Source organism: Oncorhynchus nerka, linkage group LG2 (genome assembly GCF_034236695.1).
Source record: "Oncorhynchus nerka isolate Pitt River linkage group LG2, Oner_Uvic_2.0, whole genome shotgun sequence".
NCBI classification, from domain to species: domain Eukaryota; kingdom Metazoa; phylum Chordata; class Actinopteri; order Salmoniformes; family Salmonidae; genus Oncorhynchus; species Oncorhynchus nerka.
The window spans coordinates 64,987,244-65,014,782 of NC_088397.1; the positions used below are offsets into that span (position 1 = coordinate 64,987,244).

General features: G+C 48.6%; 1 protein-coding gene across 1 annotated transcript in view; it reads left to right on the forward strand.

Moving 5' to 3' along the window:
- Positions 1–223: 223 nt before the first annotated feature.
- The window catches only part of LOC115139792 (zinc finger protein 385A-like), a 41,074-nt gene continuing 13,758 nt past the window's right edge, over positions 224–27,539 (forward strand). Inside the window, exons 1-2 of the mRNA XM_029677582.2 lie at positions 224–386; positions 18,051–18,161. Coding sequence (XP_029533442.2) covers positions 228–386; positions 18,051–18,161 — 270 coding nt within the window. The 5' untranslated portion in view covers positions 224–227. The remainder of the gene's footprint in view (positions 387–18,050; positions 18,162–27,539) is intronic.

The following is a 27,539-nucleotide window of genomic DNA, read 5'->3' on the forward strand; positions in this document are numbered from 1 at the left end:
TACTGATTACAATTTTGGACATGTAACTAGTATCTGTGACAGATTACACTTAGAAAGGAACCTACCCAACTCTGGTAGTCGGTTACATTAAGAAACAACAGAAAAAGACCACTGACTGTTAAGATATTTTCTGAATAAATCTCTCTCTCTCTCTCTCTCTCTCTCTCTCTCTCTCTCTCTCTCTCTCTCTCTCTCTCTCTCTCTCTCTCTCTCTCTCTCTAGGCAGCATGAACCGTCCAGGGGTGGTCCCTGCCTTCTTCAGGACCCCCACAGTGATCCCACCCCCCCTGGACATGAAACAGTTCCTGCAGTTCCCAATGGACACAGCTCCACCACAACACAGCATGGGCCTCTTCCACAACTTCAACACCAACAGTTACTCAACAGTGAGTAAACGAACTCCACACACACACACAGGCATGTTAATTAAGGCACATATGCATTACATTTACATTACATTTAAGTCATTTAGCAGGCGCTCTTATCCAGAGCGACTTACAAATTGGTGCATTCACCTTATGACATCTAGTGGAACAGTAGTGCATCTAAATCTTTTAAGGGGGGGTGAGAGGGATTACTTTATCCTATCCTAGGTATTCCTTAAAGAGGTGGGGTTTCAGGTGTCTCCGGAAGGCGGTGATTGACTCCGCTGTCCTGGCGTCGTGAGGGAGTTTGTTCCACCATTGGGGGGCCAGAGCAGCGAACAGATTTGACTGGGCTGAGCGGGAACTGTACTTCCTCAGTGGTAGGGAGGCGAGCAGGCCAGAGGTGGATGAACGCAGTGCCCTTGTTTGGGTGTAGGGCCTGATCAGAGCCTGGAGGTACTGAGGTGCCGTTCCCCTCACAGCTCCGTAGGCAAGCACCATGGTCTTGTAGCGGATGCGAGCTTCAACTGGAAGCCAGTGGAGAGAGCGGAGGAGCGGGGTGACGTGAGAGAACTTGGGAAGGTTGAACACCAGACGGGCTGCGGCGTTCTGGATGAGTTGTAGGGGTTTAATGGCACAGGCAGGGAGCCCAGCCAACAGCGAGTTGCAGTAATCCAGACGGGAGATGACGAGTGCCTGGATTAGGACCTGCGCCGCTTCCTGTGTGAGGCAGGGTCGTACTCTGCGGATGTTGTAGAGCATGAACCTACAGGAACGGGCCACCGCCTTGATGTTAGTTGAGAACGACAGGGTGTTGTCCAGGATCACGCCAAGGTTCTTAGCGCTCTGGGAGGAGGACACAATGGAGTTGTCAACCGTGATGGCGAGATCATGGAACGGGCAGTCCTTCCCGGGAGGAAGAGCAGCTCCGTCTTGCCGAGGTTCAGCTTGAGGTGGTGATCCGTCATCCACACTGATATGTCTGCCAGACATGCAGAGATGCGATTCGCCACCTGATCATCAGAAGGGGGAAAGGAGAAGATTAATTGTGTGTCGTCTGCATAGCAATGATATGAGAGACCATGTGAGGTTATGACAGAGCCAAGTGACTTGGTGTATAGCGAGAATAGGAGAGGGCCTAGAACAGAGCCCTGGGGGACACCAGTGGTGAGAGCACGTGGTGTGGAGACGGATTCTCGCCACGCCACCTGGTAGGAGCGACCTGTCAGGTAGGACGCAATCCAAGCGTGGGCCGCGCCGGAGATGCCCAACTCGGAGAGGGTGGAGAGGAGGATCTGATGGTTCACAGTATCGAAGGCAGCCGATAGGTCTAGAAGGATGAGAGCAGAGGAGAGAGAGTTAGCTTTAGCAGTGCGGAGCGCCTCCGTGATACAGAGAAGAGCAGTCTCAGTTGAATGACTAGTCTTGAAACCTGACTGATTTGGATCAAGAAGGTCATTCTGAGAGAGATAGCGGGAGAGCTGGCCAAGGACGGCACGTTCAAGAGTTTTGGAGAGAAAAGAAAGAAGGGATACTGGTCTGTAGTTGTTGACATCGGAGGGATCGAGTGTAGGTTTTTTCAGAAGGGGTGCAACTCTCGCTCTCTTGAAGACGGAAGGGACGTAGCCAGCGGTCAGGGATGAGTTGATGAGCGAGGTAAGGGAGAAGGTCTCCGGAAATGGTCTGGAGAAGAGAGGAGGGGATAGGGTCAAGCGGGCAGGTTGTTGGGCGGCCGGCCGTCACAAGACGCGAGATTTCATCTGGAGAGAGGGGGAGAAAGAGGTCAGAGCACAGGGTAGGGCAGTGTGAGCAGAACCAGCGGTGTCGTTTGACTTAGCAAACGAGGATCGGATGTCGTCGACCTTCTTTTCAAAATGGTTGACGAAGTCATCTGCAGAGAGGGGGAGGGGGGAGGGGAGGAGGATTCAGGAGGGAGGAGAAGGTTGCAAAGAGCTTCCTAGGGTTAGAGGCAGATGCTTGGAATTTAGAGTGGTAGAAAGTGGCTTTAGCAGCAGAGAGAGAAGAGGAAAATGTAGAGAGGAGGGAGTGAAAGGATGTCAGGTCCGCAGGGAGGCGAGTTTTCCTCCATTTCCGCTCGGCTGCCCGGAGCCCTGTTCTGTGAGCTCGCAATGAGTCGTTGAGCCACGGAGCGGGAGGGGAGGACCGAGCCGGCCTGGAGGATAGGGGACATAGAGAGTCAAAGGATGCAGAAAGGGAGGAGAGGAGGGTTGAGGAGGCAGAATCAGGAGATAGGTTGGAGAAGGTTTGAGCAGAGGGAAGAGATGATAGGATGGAAGAGGAGAGAGTAGCGGGGGAGAGAGAGCGAAGGTTGGGACGGCGCGATACCATCCGAGTAGGGGCAGTGTGGGAAGTGTTGGATGAGAGCGAGAGGGAGAAGGATACAAGGTAGTGGTCGGAGACTTGGAGGGGAGTTGCAATGAGGTTAGTGGAAGAACAGCATCTAGTAAAGATGAGGTCGAGCGTATTTCCTGCCTTGTGAGTAGGGGGGAAGGTGAGAGGGTGAGGTCAAAAGAGGAGAGGAGTGGAAAGAAGGAGGCAGAGAGGAATGAGTCAAAGGTAGACGTGGGGAGGTTAAAGTCGCCCAGAACTGTGAGAGGTGAGCCGTCCTCAGGAAAGGAGCTTATCAAGGCATCAAGCTCATTGATGAACTCTCCGAGGGAACCTGGAGGGCGATAAATGATAAGGATGTTAAGCTTGAAAGGGCTGGTAACTGTGACAGCATGGAATTCAAAGGAGGCGATAGACAGATGGGTAAGGGGAGAAAGAGAGAATGACCACTTGGGAGAGATGAGGATCCCGGTGCCACCACCCCGCTGACCAGAAGCTCTCGGGGTGTGCGAGAACACGTGGGCAGACGAAGAGAGAGCAGTAGGAGTAGCAGTGTTGTCTGTGGTGATCCATGTTTCCGTCAGTGCCAAGAAGTCGAGGGACTGGAGGGAGGCATAGGCTGAGATGAACTCTGCCTTGTTGGCCGCAGATCGGCAGTTCCAGAGGCTACCGGAGACCTGGAACTCCACGTGGGTCGTGCGCGCTGGGACCACCAGATTAGGGTGGCCGCGGCCACGCGGTGTGGAGCGTTTATATGGTCTGTGCAGAGAGGAGAGAACAGGGATAGACAGACACATAGTTGACAGGCTACACAAGAGGCTACGCTAATGCAAAGGAGATTGGAATGACAAGTGGACTACACGTCTCGAGTGTTCAGAAAGTTAAGCTTACGTAGCAAGAATCTTATTGACTAAAATGATTAAAATGATACAGTACTGCTGAAGTAGGCTAGCTGGCAGAGGCTGCGTTGTTGACTATGTAGGCTAGCTGGCAGTGTCTGCGTTGTTGACACTACACTAATCAAGTCGTTCCGTTGAGTGTAATGGTTTCTACTGTGCTACTGTGCTGCTATTCGGGGCTAGCTGGCTAGCTAGCAGTGTTGATTTACGTTACGTTGCGTTAAAAGAACGACAATAGCTGGCTAGCTAACCTAGGAAATCGCTCAAGACTACACAATTATCTTTGATACAAAGACGGCTATGTAGCTAGCTATGTAGCTAGCTACGATCAAACAAATCAAGCCGTTGTACTGTAATGAAATGAAAAATGTGATACTACCTGTGGAGCGAAGCGAAATGCGACCGGATTGTTGAGTGCGGAAGTTCTGTTACGTTAAGGACGACAAATAGCTGGCTAGCTAACCTCGGTAAATTAAGATAATCACTCTAAAACTACACACTCTAAACTACACAATTATCTTGGATACGAAGACAGCAAAGACAACTATGTAGCTAGCTAACACTACACTAATCAAGTCGTTCAGTTATGCAGACACATACACTAACACAGCGCACACACATGTAGACCCCCTTCAACTCAGAGGTCGTACAAGGTTCAAAAGCTGTGTAGCAAAATTCGTATTTGTCTTTTGGGGGCCTGGACTTTTTCCTGATCTCATGACCTAGTCATGTAAAACACGGGACCAAATGGTGTAGTTTTTAAATGCATTGGGGTATTCTTTCTCTGGATATGCAGCTTTTAATAGGCTACATTTGGTTATGATCTGTATTAAAAAGCTGTGTAATATCATTTAGCAATGTCAGTCATTACTCTATTCTACCTCGGGGGTTTGTGGTATATGGCCAATGTACCACAGCTAATGGCTATATCCAGGCACTCCTGGCACCACACCACCTCAGGCCTTATTGCTGAACTATACCACTGCTGCCATCTTGTTGCAGGCTGTCTGAGAATATTCATTGTAATTGGCTTTGGTTTCGCATAATATTCCTCTGGGATGTACGTGCCAGTCAATTTGAGGGGTCTTGTAACTGTAGACAGGTGAGGTATTCTGATTAACTGGTTTTATAGAATGATCCTCAATAATAAGCTGACAAGTGGTTGCTATCCCTGTGGCAGAATAAAGTTCTGCATCTTCACAAAATGCCCCAGCGTGCATTTTACTGCAATACAATTGTAATTAAACTCAGGTGGAGATTCACACACAGAGCACAGCAGATGTTTATTAAGCCTTTGCAGAAGGTAGGAATCATGGTCACAGGCAGACAATGGTCAAACACAGGTAGGCAGTCAAAACAAACAATACCTCACAACCATACAAACAGAAGGAACTGAACTAAATAGGGAGCTGATGAGACCAGGTGAGAAACGAACGCAGGTGAAATCAATGAACAAAACTGAAAGACAGGGCTACCTTCCAGAACACAAAGAAACAGGGCTATGTTCAAGTACACAAAGAAAAAGAACACAAGGTTGACTAAGAAAAGAAAAGCAGAACCTTACAACAATGACTTATGGCTAATCAATTTAATAAGACACACAGCCAGCGTTCCCCATAATCAATTGAATAAGACGCACAGCCAGCGTTCCCCATAATCAATTTAATAAGACGCACAGCCAGCGTTCCCCATAATCAATTTAATAAGACGCACAGCCAGCGTTCCCCATAATCAGCGTTATTAGACATGGACCCAACCAGTTAATTTCCAGGTTGGGTTTTACGTGAAGGTCAGCACGGTGACAAACATTGGTGGGCACGTACACACACACTCAAGCACAAACGCCACATGCACGTACACATGCACACAGGGCCAGCCCACCTCGTGGGCAGAAAACCCTGTTGACGGTGGAGAGATGTTTTACATTTTGCCACGGAAAGTAGATAACATTTAGCAGTTTTAAGCAAACTTTCCTGCAATTCTACACATTTTGCCAAGATTTATTCCATGTTAATGATATCTAAGGGAGTGACTAACAAAACCAGTGGGGGCCCCCTGGAGGTCAGGTCCCCTGGGCACCTGCCCAGTTGGTATAGTTTAGATTGCTGGCTACTAGACTAACTTACCAATACAAAACATGTTAGCTAACACTCACCTCTGGTTGCCTCCGCTCCGCTGTGGACCCCCCCTCCCCTGGTGCACTCTCCACCCTCGGTAAGTCCTCTGGTCCCACTAAACCTTCAATGCTCACACACCCCGCGGGTACAGCACACCGACAGGACCCCTTGCCCAAAGCTGGAATCGCTGCATTTTAGATGAATCCACTGCGAATCCAAACATACCACATCTTTGCTGTTACTCTTTATCCACCGTTCGCAAGCTGAGCATGGGTGTATAGGCCGTTAGATGAGTTCATGATAAAGTGAGGTCCAGGGCATTGATGGATATCACCCAATAAGAGAAGGCATAGAGTTATTATAAGATCTCCACCATTAATTTGCGATTTCAGACTGGATTTGTTATGCAGGTGAGTGAGGACCCAACAGCGATTCAACAGAAACAGAGTCTTTTAATGTCCAAACAGGGAAAACATAAATCCTCAATCTTTACAGGAGATGTCCAAACAGGGAAAACATAAATCCTCTATGTCCAAACAGGAAAACATAAATCCTCAATCTTTACAGGAGATGTCCAAACAGGAAAACTTTGCAGGAGAGTCCTCCTTCTAGTAGTAGAGGAGAATTGCAGGGCTAGCGGCAACAGACTGCAGGTCCCTCTGGGTAGGCGCGGGCCGTAGAGGACAGAGACACCTGCTCACACGCAGCATCTGATGAAGAGGCAGATTACGACAGGACGGAACAAGGGCAAAGCAAACAAGAATCCGACAAGGACAGAAGCAGAAACAGAGAGAGAAATAGAGACTTAATCAGAGGGCAAAAGAGGAGACAGGTGTGAGAGAGTAAACGAGGTCGTTAGGAGAATGGGGAACAGCTGGGAGCAGGAACGGAACGATAGAGAGAGAGAGATAGTAACCTAATACGACCAGCAGGGGGAAACGAAGAGAAGAGAAAGCACAGGGACAAGACATAACATGACAGTACCCCCCCACTCACCGAGCGCCTCCTGGCGCACTCGAGGAGGAAACCTGGCGGCAACGGAGGAAATCATCGATCAGCGAACGGTCCAGCACGTCCCGAGATGGAACCCAACTCCTCTCCTCAGGACCGTAACCCTCCCAATCCACTAGGTACTGATGACCACGGCCCCGAGGACGCATGTCCATAATCTTCCGGACCCTGTAGATAGGTGCGCCCTCGACAAGGACGGGAGGGGGGAGACGAACGGGGGCGCGAAGAAAAGGCTTGACACAGGAGACATGGAAGACCGGGTGGACGCGACGAAGATGTCGCGGAAGAAGAAGTCGCACTGCGACAGAATTAACGACCTGAGAAATACGGAACGGACCAATGAACCGCGGGGTCAACTTGCGAGAAGCTGTCATAAGGGGAAGGTTACGAGTGGAGAGCCATACTCTCTGACCACGACAATACCTAGGACTCTTAGTCCTACGCTTATTAGCGGCTCTCACAGTCTGCGCCCTATAACGGCAAAGTGCAGACCTGACCCTCTTCCAGGTGCGCTCACAACGTTGGACAAAAGCCTGAGCGGAGGGGACGCTGGACTCGGCGAGCTGGGACGAGAACAGAGGAGGCTGGTACCCGAGGCTACTCTGAAAAGGAGATAGCCCGGTCGCAGACGAAGGAAGCGAGTTGTGAGCGTATTCTGCCCAGGGGAGCTGTTCTGCCCAAGACGCAGGGTTTCGAAAGGAAAGACTGCCTAAGATGCGACCAATCGTCTGATTGGCCCGTTCTGCTTGACCGTTAGACTGGGGTGAAAACCGGAAGAGAGACTGACGGAAGCCCCAATCAAACGGCAAAACTCCCTCCAAAATTGAGACGTGAATTGCGGACCCCTGTCCGAAACGGCGTCTGACGGAAGGCCATGAATTCTGAAAACATTCTCAATGATGATTTGTGCCGTCTCTTTAGCAGAAGGAAGCTTAGCGAGGGGAATAAAATGAGCCGCCTTAGAGAACCTATCGACAACCGTTAGAATAACAGTCTTCCCCGCTGACGAAGGAAGACCGGTAATAAAGTCTAAGGCGATGTGAGACCACGGTCGAGAGGGAATGGAAAGCGGTCTGAGACGGCCGGCAGGAGGAGAGTTACCGGACTTAGTCTGCGCGCAGTCCGAACAAGCAGCCACGAAACGACGCGTGTCACGCTCCTGAGTGGGCCACCAGAAACGCTGGCGAATAGAAGCAAGCGTACCCCGAACGCCGGGATGGCCGGCTAACTTGGCAGAGTGAGCCCACTGAAGAACGGCCAGACGAGTAGGAACGGGAACGAAAAGAAGGTTCCTAGGACAAGCGCGCGGCGACGGAGTGTGAGTGAGTGCTTGCTTTACCTGCCTCTCAATTCCCCAGACAGTCAACCCGACAACACGCCCCTCAGGGAGAATCCCCTCGGGGTCGGTGGAGGCTACTGAAGAACTGAAGAGACGGGACAAAGCATCAGGCTTGGTGTTCTTTGAGCCCGGACGATAAGAAATAACGAACTCGAAACGAGCGAAAAACAGCGCCCAACGAGCCTGACGCGCATTAAGTCGTTTGGCAGAACGGATGTACTCAAGGTTCTTATGGTCAGTCCAAACGACAAAAGGAACGGTCGCCCCCTCCAACCACTGTCGCCATTCGCCTAGGGCTAAGCGGATGAAGAGCAGTTCGCGGTTTCCCACATCATAGTTACGTTCCGACGGCGACAGGCGATGAGAAAAATACGCGCAAGGATGGACCTTATCGTCAGAATGGGAGCGCTGGGACAGAATGGCTCCCACGCCCACCTCTGACGCGTCAACCTCGACAATGAACTGTCTAGAGACGTCAGGTGTAACAAGGATAGGAGCGGATGTAAAACGCTTCTTGAGGAGATCAAAAGCTCCCTGGGCGGAAACGGACCACTTAAAGCACGTCTTGACAGAAGTAAGGGCTGTGAGAGGAGCTGCCACCTGACCGAAATTACGAATGAAACGACGATAGAAATTCGCGAAACCGAGAAAGCGCTGCAGCTCGACACGTGACTTAGGGACGGGCCAATCACTGACAGCTTGGACCTTAGCGGAATCCATCTGAATGCCTTCAGCGGAAATAACAGAACCGAGAAATGTGACGGAGGAGACATAAAAAGCGCACTTCTCAGCCTTCACATAAAGACAATTCTCTAAAAGGCGCTGGAGGACACGTCGAACGTGCTGAACATGAATCTGGAGTGACGGTGAAAAAAATCAGGATATCGTCAAGGTAAACGAAAACAAAGATGTTCAGCATGTCTCTCAGTACATCATTAACTAATGCCTGAAAGACAGCTGGAGCGTTAGCGAGACCGAACGGCAGAACCCGGTATTCAAAGTGCCCTAACGGAGTGTTAAACAGCCGTTTTCCACTCGTCCCCCTCCCTGATGCGCACGAGATGGTAAGCGTTACGAAGGTCCAACTTAGTGAAAAACCTGGCTCCCTGCAGGATCTCGAAGGCTGAAGACATAAAGGGAAGCGGATAACGATTCTTAACCGTTATGTCATTCAGCCCTCGATAATCCACGCAGGGGCGCAGGGTCCCGTCCTTTTTCTTAACAAAAAAAACCCCCGCTCCGGCGGGAGAGGAGGAAGGGACTACGGTACCGGCGTCGAGAGCTATAGACAAATAATCTTCGAGAGCCTTACGTTCGGGAGCCGACAGAGAGTATAGTCTACCCCGGGGGGGAGTGGTACCCGGAAGGAGATCTATACTACAATCATACGACCGGTGAGGAGGAAGGGAGGTGGCCCTGGACCGACTGAAGACCGTGCGCAGATCATGATATTCCTCCGGCACCCCTGTCAAATCACCAGGCTCCTCCTGTGAAGAGGGGGCAGAAGAAACAGGAGGGATAGCAGACATTAAACATTTCACATGACAAGAGACGTTCCAGGAGAGGATAGAATTACTAGACCAATTAATAGAAGGATTATGACACACTAGCCAGGGATGGCCCAAAACAACAGGTGTAAAAGGTGAACGAAAAATCAAAAAAAGAAATGGTTTCGCTATGATTACCAGAGACAGTGAGGGTTAAAGGTAGCGTTTCACGCTGAATCCTGGGGAGAGGACTACCATCCAAGGCGAACATGGCCGTGGGCTCCCCCTAACTGTCTGAGAGGAATGTCATGTTCCCGAGCCCAGGCTTCGTCCATAAAACAGCCCTCCGCCCCAGAGTCTATCAAGGCACTGCAGGAAGCTGCCGAACCGGTCCAGCGTAGATGGACCGACAAGGTAGTACAGGATCTAGAAGGAGAGACCTGAGTAGAAGCGCTCACCAGTAGCCCTCCGCTTACTGATGAGCCCTGGCTTTTACTGGACATGAAATGACAAAATGACCAGCGGAACCGCAATAGAGACAGAGGCGGTTGGTGATTCTCCGTTCCCTCTCCTTAGTCGAGATGCGAATACCCCCCAGCTGCATGGGCTCAGCACCTGAGCCAGTGGAGGAAGATGGTAGTGATGCGGAGAGGGGGGGAAACGGATAATGCGAGCTCTCTTCCACGAGCTCGGTGACGAAGATCTACCCGTCGTTCTATGCGAATAGCGAGTTCAATCAAAGAATCCACGCTGGAAGGAACCTCCCGGGAGAGAATCTCATCCTTTACCTCCGCGTGGAGACCCTCCAGAAAACGAGCGAGCAACGCCGGCTCGTTCCAGTCACTGGAGGCAGCAAGAGTGCGAAACTCTATAGAGTAATCCGTTATGGATCGATTACCTTGACATAGGGAAGACAGGGCCCTGGAAGCTTCTTTCCCAAAAACTGAACGATCAAAAACCCGTATCATCTCCTCCTTAAAGTTCTGATACTGGTTAGTACACTCAGCCCTTGCCTCCCAGATTGCCGTGCCCCACTCACGAGCCCGTCCAGTAAGGAGAGATATGACGTAGGCGATACGAGCTGTACCCCTGGAGTACGTGTTGGGCTGGAGAGAGAACACAATATCACACTGGGTGAGGAACGAGCGGCATTCAGTGGGCTCCCCAGAGTAACACGGTGGGTTATTAATTCTGGGCTCCGGAGACTCGGAAGCCCTGGAAGTAGCCGGTGGATCGAGGCGGAGATTGTGAATATGTTTCGAGAGGGCGGAGACTTGGGCGGCCAGGGTCTCAACGGCATGTCGAGCAGCAGACAATTCCTGCTCGTGTCTGCCTAGCATCGCTCCCTGGATCTCGACGGCTGAGTAGAGAGGATCCGAAGTCGCTGGGTCCATTCTTGGTCGGATTCTTCTGTTATGCAGGTGAGTGAGGACCCAACAGCGATTCAACAGAAACAGAGTCTTTTAATGTCCAAACAGGGAAAACATAAATCCTCAATCTTTACAGGAGATGTCCAAACAGGAAAACATAAATCCTCTATCTTTGCAGGAGAGTCCTCCTTCTAGTAGTAGAGGAGAATTGCAGGGCTAGCGGCAACAGACTGCAGGTCCCTCTGGGTAGGCGCGGGCCGTAGAGGACAGAGACACCTGCTCACACGCAGCATCTGATGAAGAGGCAGATTACGACAGGACGGAACAAGGGCAAAGCAAACAAGAATCCGACAAGGACAGAAGCAGAAACAGAGAGAGAAATAGAGACTTAATCAGAGGGCAAAAGAGGAGACAGGTGTGAGAGAGTAAACGAGGTCGTTAGGAGAATGGGGAACAGCTGGGAGCAGGAACGGAACGATAGAGAGAGAGAGATAGTAACCTAATACGACCAGCAGGGGGAAACGAAGAGAAGAGAAAGCACAGGGACAAGACATAACATGACAGGATTTCGATGATCGTTTTGGTTTCTGCCAAGGTGCTATGAAAGTTTGGTATATAACATTTCTTCCAAATGCGAAGTGCTGGATGCCATCAAAAGTGTTTGCATAACTGAGTAATTGCTGAGCAGATGCAATTATTTCCAGTAACATTTAAAACAAACACATAAAGTAAAAGTGCTGCCAACATGCCGAACTTGCCGGTCGCCATCTTGAAATCATGTGTGGCAGCGACATGCAGCCATGGTCCATACTGGACCAGATTCTTCTTTATCATATCCATCGATGCCAGGCTCAGGCTCCGAGCTCTTCACCACACCTTCCAACTCACTTAATTCACCCTCATTCAGAACTCAGTCTCTGTTTGCACTTGACACCAATCTTTTTCGACACTCAATCTCCATTTTTATTGCCATTTTCCTCAGATTCAGCTCTACCCTCTGCTTTCTTCAACCTCTTCTTTATCTTTTTCCACCTCCATTCCTCCTCAGAAATCCACCTTTCTGTGTCCCTGTCCCAATATTCCTCTTCAGTTGCCATTTTAGAACTTTCTGCAAGCAATCTTCCCCTATCTGCAAGGATAGCCAATGACATTACCCCTTATTGACATCTGACTTAAACCAACCAGTTCAAATAAATAAACATTAAATACACATTTCTGCAGTGCCAAGTGGAATTATAACCAACCCTGTTACACACATATGTAGCAGACCCTCTCTCTCACACACACACACACACACACACACACACACACACACACACACACATTCATATTTACATGGTCCTAGTTGCTAGGACCATTCATTCACTTTCACTCAAACCTCTCCAGTTCAGTTAAAACATACAGAGGCTTTGTCAGCAAGGGCACTTATATTATGGCCACTCTGCCTGAGTGGTTATTACAGCCAGTGAGCCTATGACAGAACATAAACTCAGCAAAAAAAAGAAATGCCTCTTTTTCAGGACCCTGTCATTCAAAGATAATTCGTAAAAATCCAAATAATTCACAGATCTTCAATGTAAAGGGTTTAAATACTGTTTTCCATGCTTGTTCAATGACCCATAAACAATTAATGAACATGCACCTGTGGAATGGTCATTAAGACACTAACAGATTACAGACGGTAGGCAATTAAGGTCAAAGTTATGAAAACTTAGAACACTAAAGAGGCCTTTCTACTGACTCTGAAAAACACCAAAGGAAAGATGCCCAGGGTCCCTGCTCATCTGCGTGAATGTGCCTTAGGCATGCTGCAAGGAGGCATGAGGACTGCAGATGTGGCCAGGGTAATAAATTGCAATGTCCGTACTGTGAGACGCCTAAGACAGCGCTACAGGGAGACAGGATGGACAGCTGATCGTCCTCGCAGTGGCAGACCACGTATAACAACACCTGCACAGGATCGGTACATCCAAACATCACACCTGCGTGACAGGTACAGGATGGCAACAACAATTGCCTGAGTGACACCAGAAACGCACAATCCCTCCACCAGTGCTCAGACTGTCCGCAAAAGTCTGAGAGAGGCTGGATTGAGGGCTTGTAGGCCTGTTGTAAGACATGTCCTCACCAGACATCACAGGCAACAACGTCGCCTATGGGCACAAACCCACCGTCGCTGGACCGGACAGGTCTGGCAAAAAGTATTCTTCATTGACGAGTTGCGGTTTTGTCTCACCAGGTGTGATGGTCAGATTCACGTTTATTGTCGAAGGAATGAGCGTTACACCGAGGCCTGTACTCTGGAGCGGGATCGATTTGGAGGTGGAGGGTCCATCATGGTCTGGGGCAGTGTGTCACTGCATCATTGGACTGAGCTTGTTGTCATTGCAGGCAATCTCAACGCTGTGCATTACAGGGAAGACATCCTCCTCCCTCATGTGGTACCCTTCCTGCAGGCTCATCCTGACATGACCCTCCAGCATGACAATGCCACCAGCCATACTGCTCGCTCTGTGCGTGATTTTCTGCAAGACAGGAATGTCAGTGTTCTGCCATGGCCAGAGAAGAGCCCGGATCTCAATCCCATTGAGCACGTCTGAGACCTGTTGGATCGGAGGGTGAGGGCTAGGGCCATTCTCCCCAGAAATGGCCCAGAACTTGCAGGTGCCTTGGTGGAAGAGTGGGGTAACATCTTACAGCAAGAACTGGCAAATCTGGTGCAGTCCATGAGGAGGAGATGCACTGCAGTACTTGATGCAGCTGGTGGCCACACCAGATACTGACTATTACTTTAGATTTTGACCCCGCCTTTGTTCAGGGACACATTATTCCATTTCTGTTAGTCACATGTCTGTGGAACTTGCTCAGTTTATGTCTCAGTTGTTGAATCTTGTTATGTTCATACAATTATTTAAGTTAAGTTTGCTGAAAATAAACGCAGTTGACAGTGAGAAGACATTTCTTTTTTTGCTGAGTTTATTAACCCTGATAACCTATAGAGGGTGCTCACAGAGCACTGATGAGTAATTTATGAGGTTGAGAGAGCCACTAGAGCAGGGGTACGCAACTCTTACCCAACGAGGTCCGAAGCATGATGGTTTCCTGTTTTACCTGATAATGAATTGCACATATCTGGTGTTCCAGGTCAAATTTAGTCCCTGATTAGAGGGGAACAATGACTACATGCAGTGGAACTGGCTTCCAGGACTAATTCAGTTCCTGATTAGATGAATAAATGCAGTGGAACTGGGTTCCAGGTCTAATTCAGTCCCTAATTAGAGAGGAACAATGAATAAATGCAGTGGAATTGGCTTCCAGGTCCAGAGTTTCCCAGTTGTTGTCAGATAATTAGTGCTATTCTCATGAGGACCTGTCATTGAGACCGTGTATAATAAGAACAACAAACAGGCAGTGCAGTGAGGGAGCAAGTTCTGGATGCTCTGTGAGCCTGGCTGCTAGACTGAATGCTCCATGATCCACTTATAAAGAGTTTGCTTGCACCATATATTACGCTCAGCTGTCATACAGTCCAATGGATCGAGTGCTGCCCTCGTCTATGGAGAGTGCAGAGTGGAATAGATCATGATTTCTCTACCAGCCCCATATGGTGTACAGTATGGGTGGAGGTATGAAGAGAGGAGGGAATGAAAGAAGGGATGTAAAAAGAGTGACTTGATGTGTGAGGTCATAACGGCAGACAGAACGTAGAGCCGGGTGGATAGAGAAATGGCGGGGTGGAAAGAGAGAGATCAATCAGCCTGTTCACAGCTGGACAAAGAGAGGGAGAGAGAGAGAGAGAGAGAGAGAGAGAGAGATGTTACAAAACACAAAGAGTAGTCCAGATGGCTAACCAAAATTCACAGTAGGACTTGAATAGGTGAGGACAATGACTTGCCGTCTTGTTTGCGCACACACACACCTGCATCCACGTAAACACACACACACACACACACACACACACACACACACACACACACACACACACACACACACACACACACACACACACACACACACACACACACACACACACATCTTCACAGATCAAACACCTTGTTGTTGGCATATAGAGAGTGAGAGAACGGTGAGTACAAACAAATTAATTTGGAGTCAGACATCTGTATTCTAGGGCAACAACCTTTTTTATTGTAAAACTGAGAGAGGGGGAGGGAGAGAGAAAAAGAGAGTGAAGAGTGGGTGGGAAGTGGTAGGTGTGGTCTCAGGGTTTAAATATCTGTATAACATATCAGGAGAGAGAGGGAGAGCGAGAGAGTGATGAGGGGAACAAACAGAACTCCAGGTTAAGGAAGAGGAGTATAAATATAGACAGGGACTGTATTCAACCACTTACATATGGGAGAATAATTACACCTTTTGCCTGGTGTTTGGAAGTTGAAAGTGAAACTAGCCTCTCATTTTGCAATACAAGTTCACAGTAGCAGTCAGTGATTAGAAACTGAATAAAACCTCAGTCCTTTTGGCTGCGGATTGGAGAAACACCCAGCCTGGGTTGTGGATACAGAAAAGAGTGGTCAGAACCCTCACAACGCTCACAAATCCTGTTTGGGGCTATTTTGTTCACCACTGTAAACATCAGACGTCTGGGTTGGCTTGAGTCAGATCCACATGGTCAACATGTCTTTCTAAAGAGCTGTGAAGTATTTTGAAATGCTCCACATACTGTAAAAGCCTTCTATATTAGTCTAAGAACATGTTGCTCACATCAGATTCTAGTTGTCTACTATCGTGGTCTGTTCCAATTCTAAGGGGAGTCCTCTCTACAGACAGTGTTCAGGTGATTTGTTCATACAGTTTTGAGTTTTAATGTCACATGCAGAAGTACAGGGAAATGCTTTTCTTGCAAACTCAAAACCCAACAATGTAATAATAAATAATAATGTATTACTAGGAAAAGAAACACGAGAAATAAGAAGAAATATGCAGAACACAATAAGTAAGTAAGCATACTATATACAGGGTCAGTTCCAATACCATATTTACAATGTACAGGGATACTGTGTGATGGATGGAGGTAGATATGATGGAGGTAGATATGTATAGGAGTAAGGGGACTAGGCAACAGGATATAAAATAAACAGAGTAGCAGCAGCTTGTATGTGAGTGGGAGTGAGGTGAGGTGCTGACTTGTTGCACCCTCGACAACTACTGTGATTATTATTATTTGACCCTGCTGGTCATCTATGAACATTTGAACATCTTGACCATGTTCTGTTATAATCTCCACCTGGCACAGCCAGAAGAGGACTGGCCACCCCTCATAGCCTGGTTCCTCTCTAGGTTTCTTCCTAGGTTTTGACCTTTCTAGGTAGTTTTTCCTAGCCACCGTGCTTCTACACCTGCATTGCTTGCTGTTTGGGGTTTTAGGCTGAGTTTCTGTACAGCACTTTGAGATATCAGCTGATGTAAGAAGGGCTATATAAATACATTTGATTTGATTTGAGTGTGTGTGTGTAGCATCAGTATAAATGGATGTGCATATTATGTGTGAGTGAGCAGATGATGAAGGGAGTGTGTGTGAGAGGCAGTGCAAAAATACAAATAAAAGGTCAATAAAGATACAAGGTTAACTCAGACAGTCCGTGTAGCTATTTATCAGTCGTATTGCTTCGGGATAGAAACTGTTCAAGAGCCTGTTGGTGCCAGACTTGATGCACCGGTACCGCTTGCCGTGCGGAAGCAGAGAGAATAGTCTATGGCTTGTGTGGTTGGAGTCTTTAACAATTTTCCGGGCCTTCCTACCACACCTACCACAGTGATGTACTGGGCTGTCCGGCCCCAGTGATGTACTGGACTGTCCGGCCCCAGTGATGTACTGGACTGTCCGGCCCCAGTGATGTACTGGGCTGTCCGGCCCCAGTGATGTACTGGACTGTCCGGCCCCAGTGATGTACTGGGCTGTCCGGCCCCAGTGATGTACTGGGCTGTCCGGCCCCAGTGATGTACTGGACTGTCCGGCCCCAGTGATGTACTGGACTGTCCGGCCCCAGTGATGTACTGGGCTGTCCGGCCCCAGTGATGTACTGGACTGTCCGGCCCCAGTGATGTACTGGGCTGTCCGGCCCCAGTGATGTACTGGACTGTCCGGCCCCAGTGATGTACTGGACTGTCCGGCCCCAGTGATGTACTGTACTGTCCGGCCCCAGTGATGAACTGGACTGTCTGATGTACACCACCTGTCTGATACAGGGCCATGATGTACTGGAAGTGATGAACTGACTGGCACCACCCTGCTGCAATCGCTGTTGCCATACCAGGCAGTGATGCAGCCAGTCAGTATGCTATCAATGGTACAGCTTTAGAACTTTTTGAGGATTTTTCAACATCTTGGGGGGGAAGACTTTGTTTAGACCATTTGAAGTCTTTAGTGATTTGGACACAGAGGAACTTGAAGTTAACATGATCTTTATGAATTATGAAGCCTTTATTTGATTTATGTGTTTTTATTATAATATAAATTCTTCAAAATTCACAAGTGACATTAGCTGATGAAGATTGTGTCATAGAACAACCTGTATAAGCTCTCCTAAGCCTGTGTGTACCACATACCTTATTTTTGGTGTTTATCCTAAAACCCTACAAAAACGCCATTAATTTTTCTCATAGGCTTTGTCGAACAAACAATGACAGAGTTAGTACCTACAAAAAGACCCCATTTCTATTTCTCTCTATAGGAGACCATTTTAACTTCTTAGCCATACAGTTTCCTTGATCCTGCTATACTGTTGGATGGAGTCTGTAATCAGGGCCCTCTAACCCCACTATCAAAAAAGCATTTGAACAGCACCCAAGACCCAAGGCACAGACAGCTCTGGCAGCTGCTGATGAAAAGAAACACTCTCCTGTCGTCATCAATCAGGGCTCTCTTCCCTTCTCTAACTCTCTCTCCTTTTCTCTCACTCACTCTCCACTCTCTCCCTCTCTCTCTCTCTCTCTCTCTCTCTCTCTCTCTCTCTCTCTCTCTCTCTCCTCTCCCTTTTTCAAAGCGTTTCATTAACTCTGCTACCACCACCATGGCACAATGACCTATGTCTATCTGCTACCCTACTCAGAGTACTTACCTTATAACCTGCTCTCTGCCCCCTCCCCCTCCAGATGGACCCGGTACAGAAGGCAGTGATGAACCACACCTTCGGCCCCCCCATGATGAAGACCAAACGACCCATCATCTCCTGCAATGTCTGCCAGATCCGCTTCAACTCAGAAGTAAGGCAGTAAGGCACTATCCATCCATCCACCCATGCATCCACCATCCACCCATGCATCCACCATCCACACATTCATCCAGGCATCCATCTAAGTATTCCACACATCTATCTATGCACTACATCATAACCTGACCAATATGTCAATGATTGACTGGACTGCTGGAGCAGGTGTCAAGTGAGAACTGTGTCTACGATTCCTCTGCTCCACTTTTCCCCTTGGGGCAGCCCTGCTTAGCTTACATTACCGTCTCTCTGTTTGACACCATTTCATTGGCACTTCCCAGAAAGGAGTTAATATTATGCAATTGTGCTCTGGCGGGCTGTGGGGACAAAGCAGAGTAGAGGGGGCTGGATGGCTAGGGGATTAAAGTAAAGGGGGCTGGGAGACTAAAATACAGGGAGCTTGGGGGCTAGGGGACTAAAGTACAGGAAGCTTGGGGGCTAGGGGACTACAGTACAGGGAGCTTGGGGGCTGGGGGTTAAAGTACAGGGAGCTTGGGGGCTAGGAGACTAAAGTACAGGAAGCTTGGGGGCTAGGGGACTAAAGTACAGGGAGCTTGGGGGCTAGGGGACTAAAGTACAGGTGGCTTGGGGACTAGGGGACTAAAGTACAGGGAGCTTGGGGCTAGGGGACTAAAGTACAGGGAGCTTGGGGCTAGGGGATTAAAGTACAGGTGCTTTGGGGGCTTGGGGACTAAAGTACAGGGGGCTAGGGGACTAGAGAACAGGGGACTAGGGTACAAAAGTACAAAAGGACAGGGGGGACTGTGGGACTAGAGAACAGGGGACTGTGGGGGACTAGAGAGAACAGGGGACAGGTGGACTAGAGAACAGGGGACTGGGGGACTAGAGAAACAGGGGACTAGGGGACTAAGATAACAGGGGACTAGGGGACTACAGAACAACAGGGGACTAGGGGGGATTAGGGGACTAAAGAACAGGGGACTAGGGGACTAGAGAACAGGGGACTAGGGGACTAGAGACGAAGGGACTAGAGAACAGGGGACTAGGGGACTGGAGAACAGGGGACTAGGGGACTAGAGACCAGGGGACTAGGAGACTGTAGAACAGGGGACTAGGGGACTAGAGACCAGGGGACTAGAGAACAGGGGACTAGGGGACTAGAGAACAGGGGACTAGGGGACTATAGAACATGGGACTAGGGGACTGGAGAACAGGGGACTGGCGGACTGGAGAACAGGGACTAGGGGACTAGTGAACAGGGGACTAGGGGACTAGAGATGAAGGGACTAGAGAACAGGGGACTAGGGGACTGGAGAACAGGGGACTAGGGGACTAGAGACCAGGGGACTAGGGGACTATAGAACATGGGACTAGGGGACTAGAGAACAGGGGACTAGGGGACTAGGGGACTAAAAAACAGGGGACTAGGGGACTAGAGAACAGGGGACTAGGGGACTGGAGAACAGGGGACTCGGGGACTAGAGAACAGGGGACTAGGGGACTAGAGAACAGGGGACTAGGGGACTAGACAACAGAGGACTAGGGGACTAGAGAACAAGGGACTAGTGGACTAAGATAACAGGGGACTAGGGGACGAAAGAACAGGGGACTAGGGGACTACAGAACAGGGGACTATGGGACTAGAGAACAGGGGACTAGGGGACTAAATAACAGGGGACTAGGGGACTAGAGAACAGGGGACTAGGGGACTAGAGACGAAGGGACTAGAGAACAGGGGACTAGGGGACTGGAGAACAGGGGACTAGGGGACTAGAGACCAGGGGACTAGGAGACTGTAGAACAGGGGACTAGGGGACTAGAGACCAGGGGACTAGAGAACAGGGGACTAGGGGACTAGAGAACAGGGGACTAGGGGACTATAGAACATGGGACTAGGGGACTGGAGAACAGGGGACTGGCGGACTGGAGAACAGGGGACTAGGGGACTAGTGAACAGGGGACTAGGGGACTAGAGATGAAGGGACTAGAGAACAGGGGACTAGGGGACTGGAGAACAGGGGACTAGGGGACTAGAGACCAGGGGACTAGGGGACTATAGAACATGGGACTAGGGGACTAGAGAACAGGGGACTAGAGGACTAGGGGACTAAAAAACAGGGGACTAGGGGACTAGAGAACAGGGGACTAGGGGACTGGAGAACAGGGGACTCGGGGACTAGAGAACAGGGGACTAGGGGACTAGAGCACAGGGGACTAGGGGACTAGAGAACATGGGACTAGGGGACTAGAGAACAGGGGACTAGGGGACTAGGGAACAGGGGACTAGGGGACTAAAAAACAGGGGACTAGGGGACTAGAGAACAGGGGACTAGGGGACTGGAGAACAGGGGACTCGGGGACTAGAGAACAGGGGACTAGGGGACTAGAGCACAGGGGACTAGGGGACTAGAGAACAGGGGACTAGGGGACTAAAAAACAGGGGACTAGGGGACTAGAGAACAGGGGACTAGGGGACTAGAGAACAGGGGACTAGGGGACTGGAGAACCGGGGACTAGGGGACTAGAGCACAGGGGGTTAGGGTTCTGAGATTGGATTGAGTGTTTCAGTCTGTGGGGATGTCTTAAAAGGAAACACACTAGAATGACTGCTGGCCAAGTGCTTATGATATATCAGCAGCAATCAATAGGACAGCCACCAACTGCTTTTATTTCTAGAATGCTTCATGGAGATAGTTGTGATCGAGGGATTGTGAGGGGTCAGCGAGGGTGAATGTGATGCAACAAAAAACTGACTTGATCTGGTCATTGGGGGAAATTTGAGAAAGTAGTGAATGCTGACAAAGCACATTCCAGCATGTCAGTCTTTGTACAGGGGACCAAAAAGAGGATGCCTGAGGGAGTAGAACTAAAGAATGAACAGAATTAACAGAAGAGGTGGTTTAAGTGTTCACATACACTACCGGTCAAAAGTTTTAGAACACCTACTAATTCAAGGGTTTTCTTTATTTCTACTATTTTCAACATTGTAGAATAATAGTGAAGACATCAAGAATGTTGAATAACAAATATATCATAACATATACATCCCTTGTGGGATTATTCAGAGTGGTTTGTTCCATCGGCATATAAAAGTGATTAGGATCTTGGATGGTGCTGCACACATTCCAGTAGAGTGGGGGTCTAACATCTAGGTGCTTATGACACTGACTGCCTTCTGAAACATACAGTCATAAAGACAGAAGCCCTCAGCTCTGTACACATCATTAAATGTGAAATAAGCACATAAACCAATGCTCAGTTTGAATGCATGTCTTTGTCTGTATTTTGTATTTTATTAGGATCCCCATTATCTGTTGCAACAGCAGCAACTACTCTTCCTGGTGTCCACACAAAACATAAAACATGACATAATATAGAACATCAGTACACAAGAACAGCTCAAGGACAGAACTACATCAATTCAAATAAAATAAAAATGGCACACGTTGTCACGAACGTCGTCTTGAAAAGGACCGGACCAAGGTGCAAATGTCGCCAACAAAACAATAAACAACTAAAACTATCGTGATGCTCCGTAAGGCTATACATGCATTAAATGAAGACAACAACCCACAAATGAGAAAAGGATAAAAGGCTGCCTAAGTAGGATTCCCAATCAGAGACAACGATAGCCAGCTGTCCCTGATTGAGAATCATACCCTGCCAAAAACAAAGAACCAGAAAGCATAGACTTTCCCACCCGAGTCACACCCTGACCAAACAAACATAGAGAATAAAAGGATCTCTACGGTCAGGGCGTGACACACGTAGTCTACATATCAATACATACAAACAAACTATCTATGTCAAATAGAGGAGAGGCGTTGTGCCTTGAGGAGTTGCTTTATCTGTTTTTTTTAAACCAGGTTTGCTGTTCATTTCAGCAATATGAGATGGAACGGAGTTTCATGAAATAATGGCTCTACTATACGCTTTCTTGAATTTGTTCTGGATTTGGGGACTGTGGAAAGACCCCTTGTGACATGTCTGGTGGAGTAAATGTGTGCGTCAGAGCTGTGTGTAAGTTGACCATGCAAACAACTTGGGATTTTCAGCATATTAATGTTTCTTACAAAAATAAGAAACATTCATTTGTTGAAAATCAAATATTGTACTGTAACCACATACATCTGTTGTCTCTACATTATTCTCTCTGTCTATGATCCTCTCTCCTTGCTGCCGTGTGTATTAGAACACAAACTCACCTGTAAACATACACGGTCAAATCTGAGGCCTGATTATACAACCCCTCCCCCTCCCCTACACAGATGGGAGCGTTTTATCACCAGTAAGATGTGGTAAGACCTGTTTTCCGGTCATAGACTGCATTGAGTATAACAATTTCACTATAGCAGGCTTAGGCAATTTGCTTCATAATGTGCACTACGTGTATTCAACATTATTGTTGTGTAATATTAAATGTTTTTGAAGTGCTTCACAATGGGTATAGAAAGTACAGGCCAGGGTACATTGGACCAGCTTGAGGGATGGGTATATCCCCTAAACATACAGTAAAAGTCTCTTTGCTCAGGGGAAACGCAGTGTCACCTCTAAGCCAGACTCAGGTTTGACACACGATCCTGGCTAAAAATATTGACATATGCCAATGAATGAAGCACTAAATGCTTTTCAGGAAAGAGCGGTGGAAACATAGACAGGGGAGCGTCTGAAACGCTGTAACAGCTGCATCTATCTACCCTCTCGAATCCACTCTCCTGGACACCATGTTCTCACATTCTGTAGTACACACTCAAATCAAATACAATGTTATTTGTCACATGTGCCAAATACAACAGGTGTAGACTTAACTGAGAAATTATAATAAAAAGAAAAATAGTAACACAAGGAATAAAATACACAAGAATAAATCAATATACAGAGAGTACCAGTACCAGGTCAATGTGCAGAGGTACGAGGTATTTGAAGGCAGGGTAAAGTGACTAGGCATCAGGATAGATAATAATAGCAAATGAGTGTAAAAGTGTGTGTGTTTGTGTTGTCGGTATGCGTGTGTGTGTGTTATGTGTGTGTGTGCATATCTAGTGTACAGTATGTGAATGTGTGTGGAGTTTTTGAGTGAGTTTCAGTGTAGTGTGTGTGTGTGAGTGTGTATATATAGTGAGTGTGCATAGAGTCAGTGTAAGATAGGGTCAGTGCAGATAATCAGGGTAACCACTTAATTAACTATTTAGCAGTCTTATGGCTTGGGGGTAGAAGCTGTCTCAGAGCCTGTTGGTCCGAGAGCCGATGCTCCGGTACTGTTTGCCGTAACAGTAGCAGAGTGAAAAGTCTACGGCTTGGGTGGCTGGAGTCTTTGGCAATTTTTCGGCTATCCTTTCACACTCCCTGACATAGAGGTCCTGGATGGCAGGGAGCTCGGCCCCAGTGATGTACTGGGCTGTTCGCACCACCCCCTGTGGCGCTTTGTGGTCGAGGGTTTGCTGTAGGGTCAGGTGTCACTGTCGTCAACCCTGTGTGTGTGGGTGTGTGAGTGTCATCTGTCCGTCTGTGCCTGTATGTAGCAGCGTAGAATAGTGTACTGTGGGTGTGGGTGTGTGAGTGTCATCTGTCCGTCTGTGCCTGTATGTAGCAGCGTAGAATAGTGTACTGTGTGTGTGTGTGTGTGAGTGTCATCTGTCCGTCTGTGCCTGTATGTAGCAGCGTAGAATAGTGTACTGTGTGTGTGGGTGTGTGAGTGTCATCTGTCCGTCTGTGCCTGTATGTAGCAGCGTAGAATAGTGTACTGTGTGTGTGGGTGTGTGAGTGTCATCTGTCTGTCTGTGCCTGTATGTAGCAGCGTAGAATAGTGTACTGTGTGTGTGGGTGTGTGAGTGTCATCTGTCCGTCTGTGCCTGTATGTAGCAGCGTAGAATAGTGTACTGTGTGTGTGTGAGTGTCATCTGTCCGTCTGTGCCTGTATGTAGCAGCGTGATTAGTGTACTGTGTGTGTGGGTGTGTGAGTGTCATCTGTCCGTCTGTGCCTGTATGTAGCAGCGTAGAATAGTGTACTGTGTGTGTGGGTGTGTGAGTGTCATCTGTCCGTCTGTGCCTGTATGTAGCAGCGTGAATAGTGTACTGTGTGTGTGTGTGTGTGTGTGAGTGTCATCTGTCCGTCTGTGCCTGTATGTAGCAGCGTAGAATAGTGTACTGTGTGTGTGGGTGTGTGAGTGTCATCTGTCCGTCTGTGCCTGTATGTAGCAGCGTAGAATAGTGTACTGTGTGTGTGGTGTGTGAGTGTCATCTGTCTGTCTGTGCCTGTATGTAGCAGCGTAGAATAGTGTACTGTGTGTGTGGGTGTGTGAGTGTCATCTGTCCGTCTGTGCCTGTATGTAGCAGCGTAGAATAGTGTACTGTGTGTGTGTGAGTGTCATCTGTCCGTCTGTGCCTGTATGTAGCAGCGTAGAATAGTGTACTGTGTGTGTGGGTGTGTGAGTGTCATCTGTCCGTCTGTGCCTGTATGTAGCAGCGTAGAATAGTGTACTGTGTGTGTGGGTGTGTGAGTGTCATCTGTCCGTCTGTGCCTGTATGTAGCCTGTGTACTGTGGGTGTGTGAGTGTCATCTGTCCGTCTGTGCCTGTATGTAGCAGCGTAGAATAGTGTACTGTGGGTGTGTGAGTGTCATCTGTCCGTCTGTGCCTGTATGTAGCAGCGTAGAATGTGTACTGTGGGTGTGTGAGTGTCATCTGTCCGTCTGTGCCTGTATGTAGCAGCGTAGAATAGTGTACTGTGGGTGTGTGAGTGTCATCTGTCCGTCTGTGCCTGTATGTAGCAGCGTAGAATAGTGTACTGTGTGTGTGGGTATGTGAGTGTCATCTGTCCGTCTGTGCCTGTATGTAGCAGCGTAGAATAGTGTACTGTGTGTGTGTGACATCTGTCATCTGTCCGTCTGTGCCTGTATGTAGCAGCGTAGATTAGTGTACTGTGTGTGTGGGTGTGTGAGTGTCATCTGTCCGTCTGTGCCTGTATGTAGCAGCGTAGAATAGTGTACTGTGGGTGTGTGAGTGTCATCTGTCCATCTGTGCCTGTATGTAGCAGCGTAGAATAGTGTACTGTGTGTGTGGGTGTGTGAGTGTCATCTGTCCGTCTGTGCCTGTATGTAGCAGTGTAGAATAGTGTACTGTGTGTGTGTGAGTGTCATCTGTCCGTCTGTGCCTGTATGTAGCAGCGTAGAATAGTGTACTGTGTGTGTGGGTGTGTGAGTGTCATCTGTCCGTCTGTGCCTGTATGTAGCAGCGTAGAATAGTGTACTGTGGGTGTGGGTGTGTGAGTGTCATCTGTCCGTCTGTGCCTGTATGTAGCAGCGTAGAATAGTGTACTGTGTGTGTGTGTGTGTGAGTGTCATCTGTCCGTCTGTGCCTGTATGTAGCAGCGTAGAATAGTGTACTGTGTGTGTGGGTGTGTGAGTGTCATCTGTCCGTCTGTGCCTGTATGTAGCAGCGTAGAATAGTGTACTGTGTGTGTGGGTGTGTGAGTGTCATCTGTCTGTCTGTGCCTGTATGTAGCAGCGTAGAATAGTGTACTGTGTGTGTGTGAGTGTCATCTGTCCGTCTGTGCCTGTATGTAGCAGCGTAGAATAGTGTACTGTGTGTGTGTGAGTGTCATCTGTCCGTCTGTGCCTGTATGTAGCAGCGTAGATTAGTGTACTGTGTGTGTGGGTGTGTGAGTGTCATCTGTCCGTCTGTGCCTGTATGTAGCAGCGTAGAATAGTGTACTGTGTGTGTGGGTGTGTGAGTGTCATCTGTCCGTCTGTGCCTGTATGTAGCAGCGTAGAATAGTGTACTGTGTGTGTGTGTGTGTGTGTGTGAGTGTCATCTGTCCGTCTGTGCCTGTATGTAGCAGCGTAGAATAGTGTACTGTGTGTGTGGGTGTGTGAGTGTCATCTGTCCGTCTGTGCCTGTATGTAGCAGCGTAGAATAGTGTACTGTGTGTGTGGGTGTGTGAGTGTCATCTGTCTGTCTGTGCCTGTATGTAGCAGCGTAGAATAGTGTACTGTGTGTGTGGGTGTGTGAGTGTCATCTGTCCGTCTGTGCCTGTATGTAGCAGCGTAGAATAGTGTACTGTGTGTGTGTGAGTGTCATCTGTCCGTCTGTGCCTGTATGTAGCAGCGTAGAATAGTGTACTGTGTGTGTGGGTGTGTGAGTGTCATCTGTCCGTCTGTGCCTGTATGTAGCAGCGTAGAATAGTGTACTGTGTGTGTGGGTGTGTGAGTGTCATCTGTCCGTCTGTGCCTGTATGTAGCAGCGTAGAATAGTGTACTGTGGGTGTGTGAGTGTCATCTGTCCGTCTGTGCCTGTATGTAGCAGCGTAGAATAGTGTACTGTGGGTGTGTGAGTGTCATCTGTCCGTCTGTGCCTGTATGTAGCAGCGTAGAATAGTGTACTGTGGGTGTGTGAGTGTCATCTATCCGTCTGTGCCTGTATGTAGCAGCGTAGAATAGTGTACTGTGGGTGTGTGAGTGTCATCTGTCCGTCTGTGCCTGTATGTAGCAGCGTAGAATAGTGTACTGTGTGTGTGGGTGTGTGAGTGTCATCTGTCCGTCTGTGCCTGTATGTAGCAGCGTAGAATAGTGTACTGTGTGTGTGTGACATCTGTCATCTGTCCGTCTGTGCCTGTATGTAGCAGCGTAGATTAGTGTACTGTGTGTGTGGGTGTGTGAGTGTCATCTGTCCGTCTGTGCCTGTATGTAGCAGCGTAGAATAGTGTACTGTGGGTGTGTGAGTGTCATCTGTCCATCTGTGCCTGTATGTAGCAGCGTAGAATAGTGTACTGTGTGTGTGGGTGTGTGAGTAGAATAGTGTCCTGTGTGTGTGGGTGTGTGAGTGTCATCTGTCCGTCTGTGCCTGTATGTAGCAGTGTAGTGTGTACTGTGTGTGTGTGAGTGTCATCTGTCCGTCTGTGCCTGTATGTAGCAGCGTAGAATAGTGTACTGTGTGGTGGGTGTGTGAGTGTCATCTGTCCGTCTGTGCCTGTATGTAGCAGCGTAGAATAGTGTACTGTGTGTGTGGGTGTGTGAGTGTCATCTGTCCGTCTGTGCCTGTATGTAGCAGCGTAGAATAGTGTACTGTGTGTGTGGGTGTGTGAGTGTCATCTGTCCGTCTGTGCCTGTATGTAGCAGCGTAGAATAGTGTACTGTGGGTGTGTGAGTGTAATCTGTCCATCTGTGCCTGTATGTAGCAGCGTAGAATAGTGTACTGTGTGTGTGGGTGTGTGAGTGTCATCTGTCCGTCTGTGCCTGTATGTAGCAGTGTGCCTGTGTGTGTGTGTGTCATCTGTCCGTCTGTGCCTGTATGTAGCAGCGTAGAATAGTGTACTGTGTGTGTGGGTGTGTGAGTGTCATCTGTCCGTCTGTGCCTGTATGTAGCAGCGTAGAATAGTGTACTGTGGGTGTGTGAGTGTCATCTGTCCGTCTGTG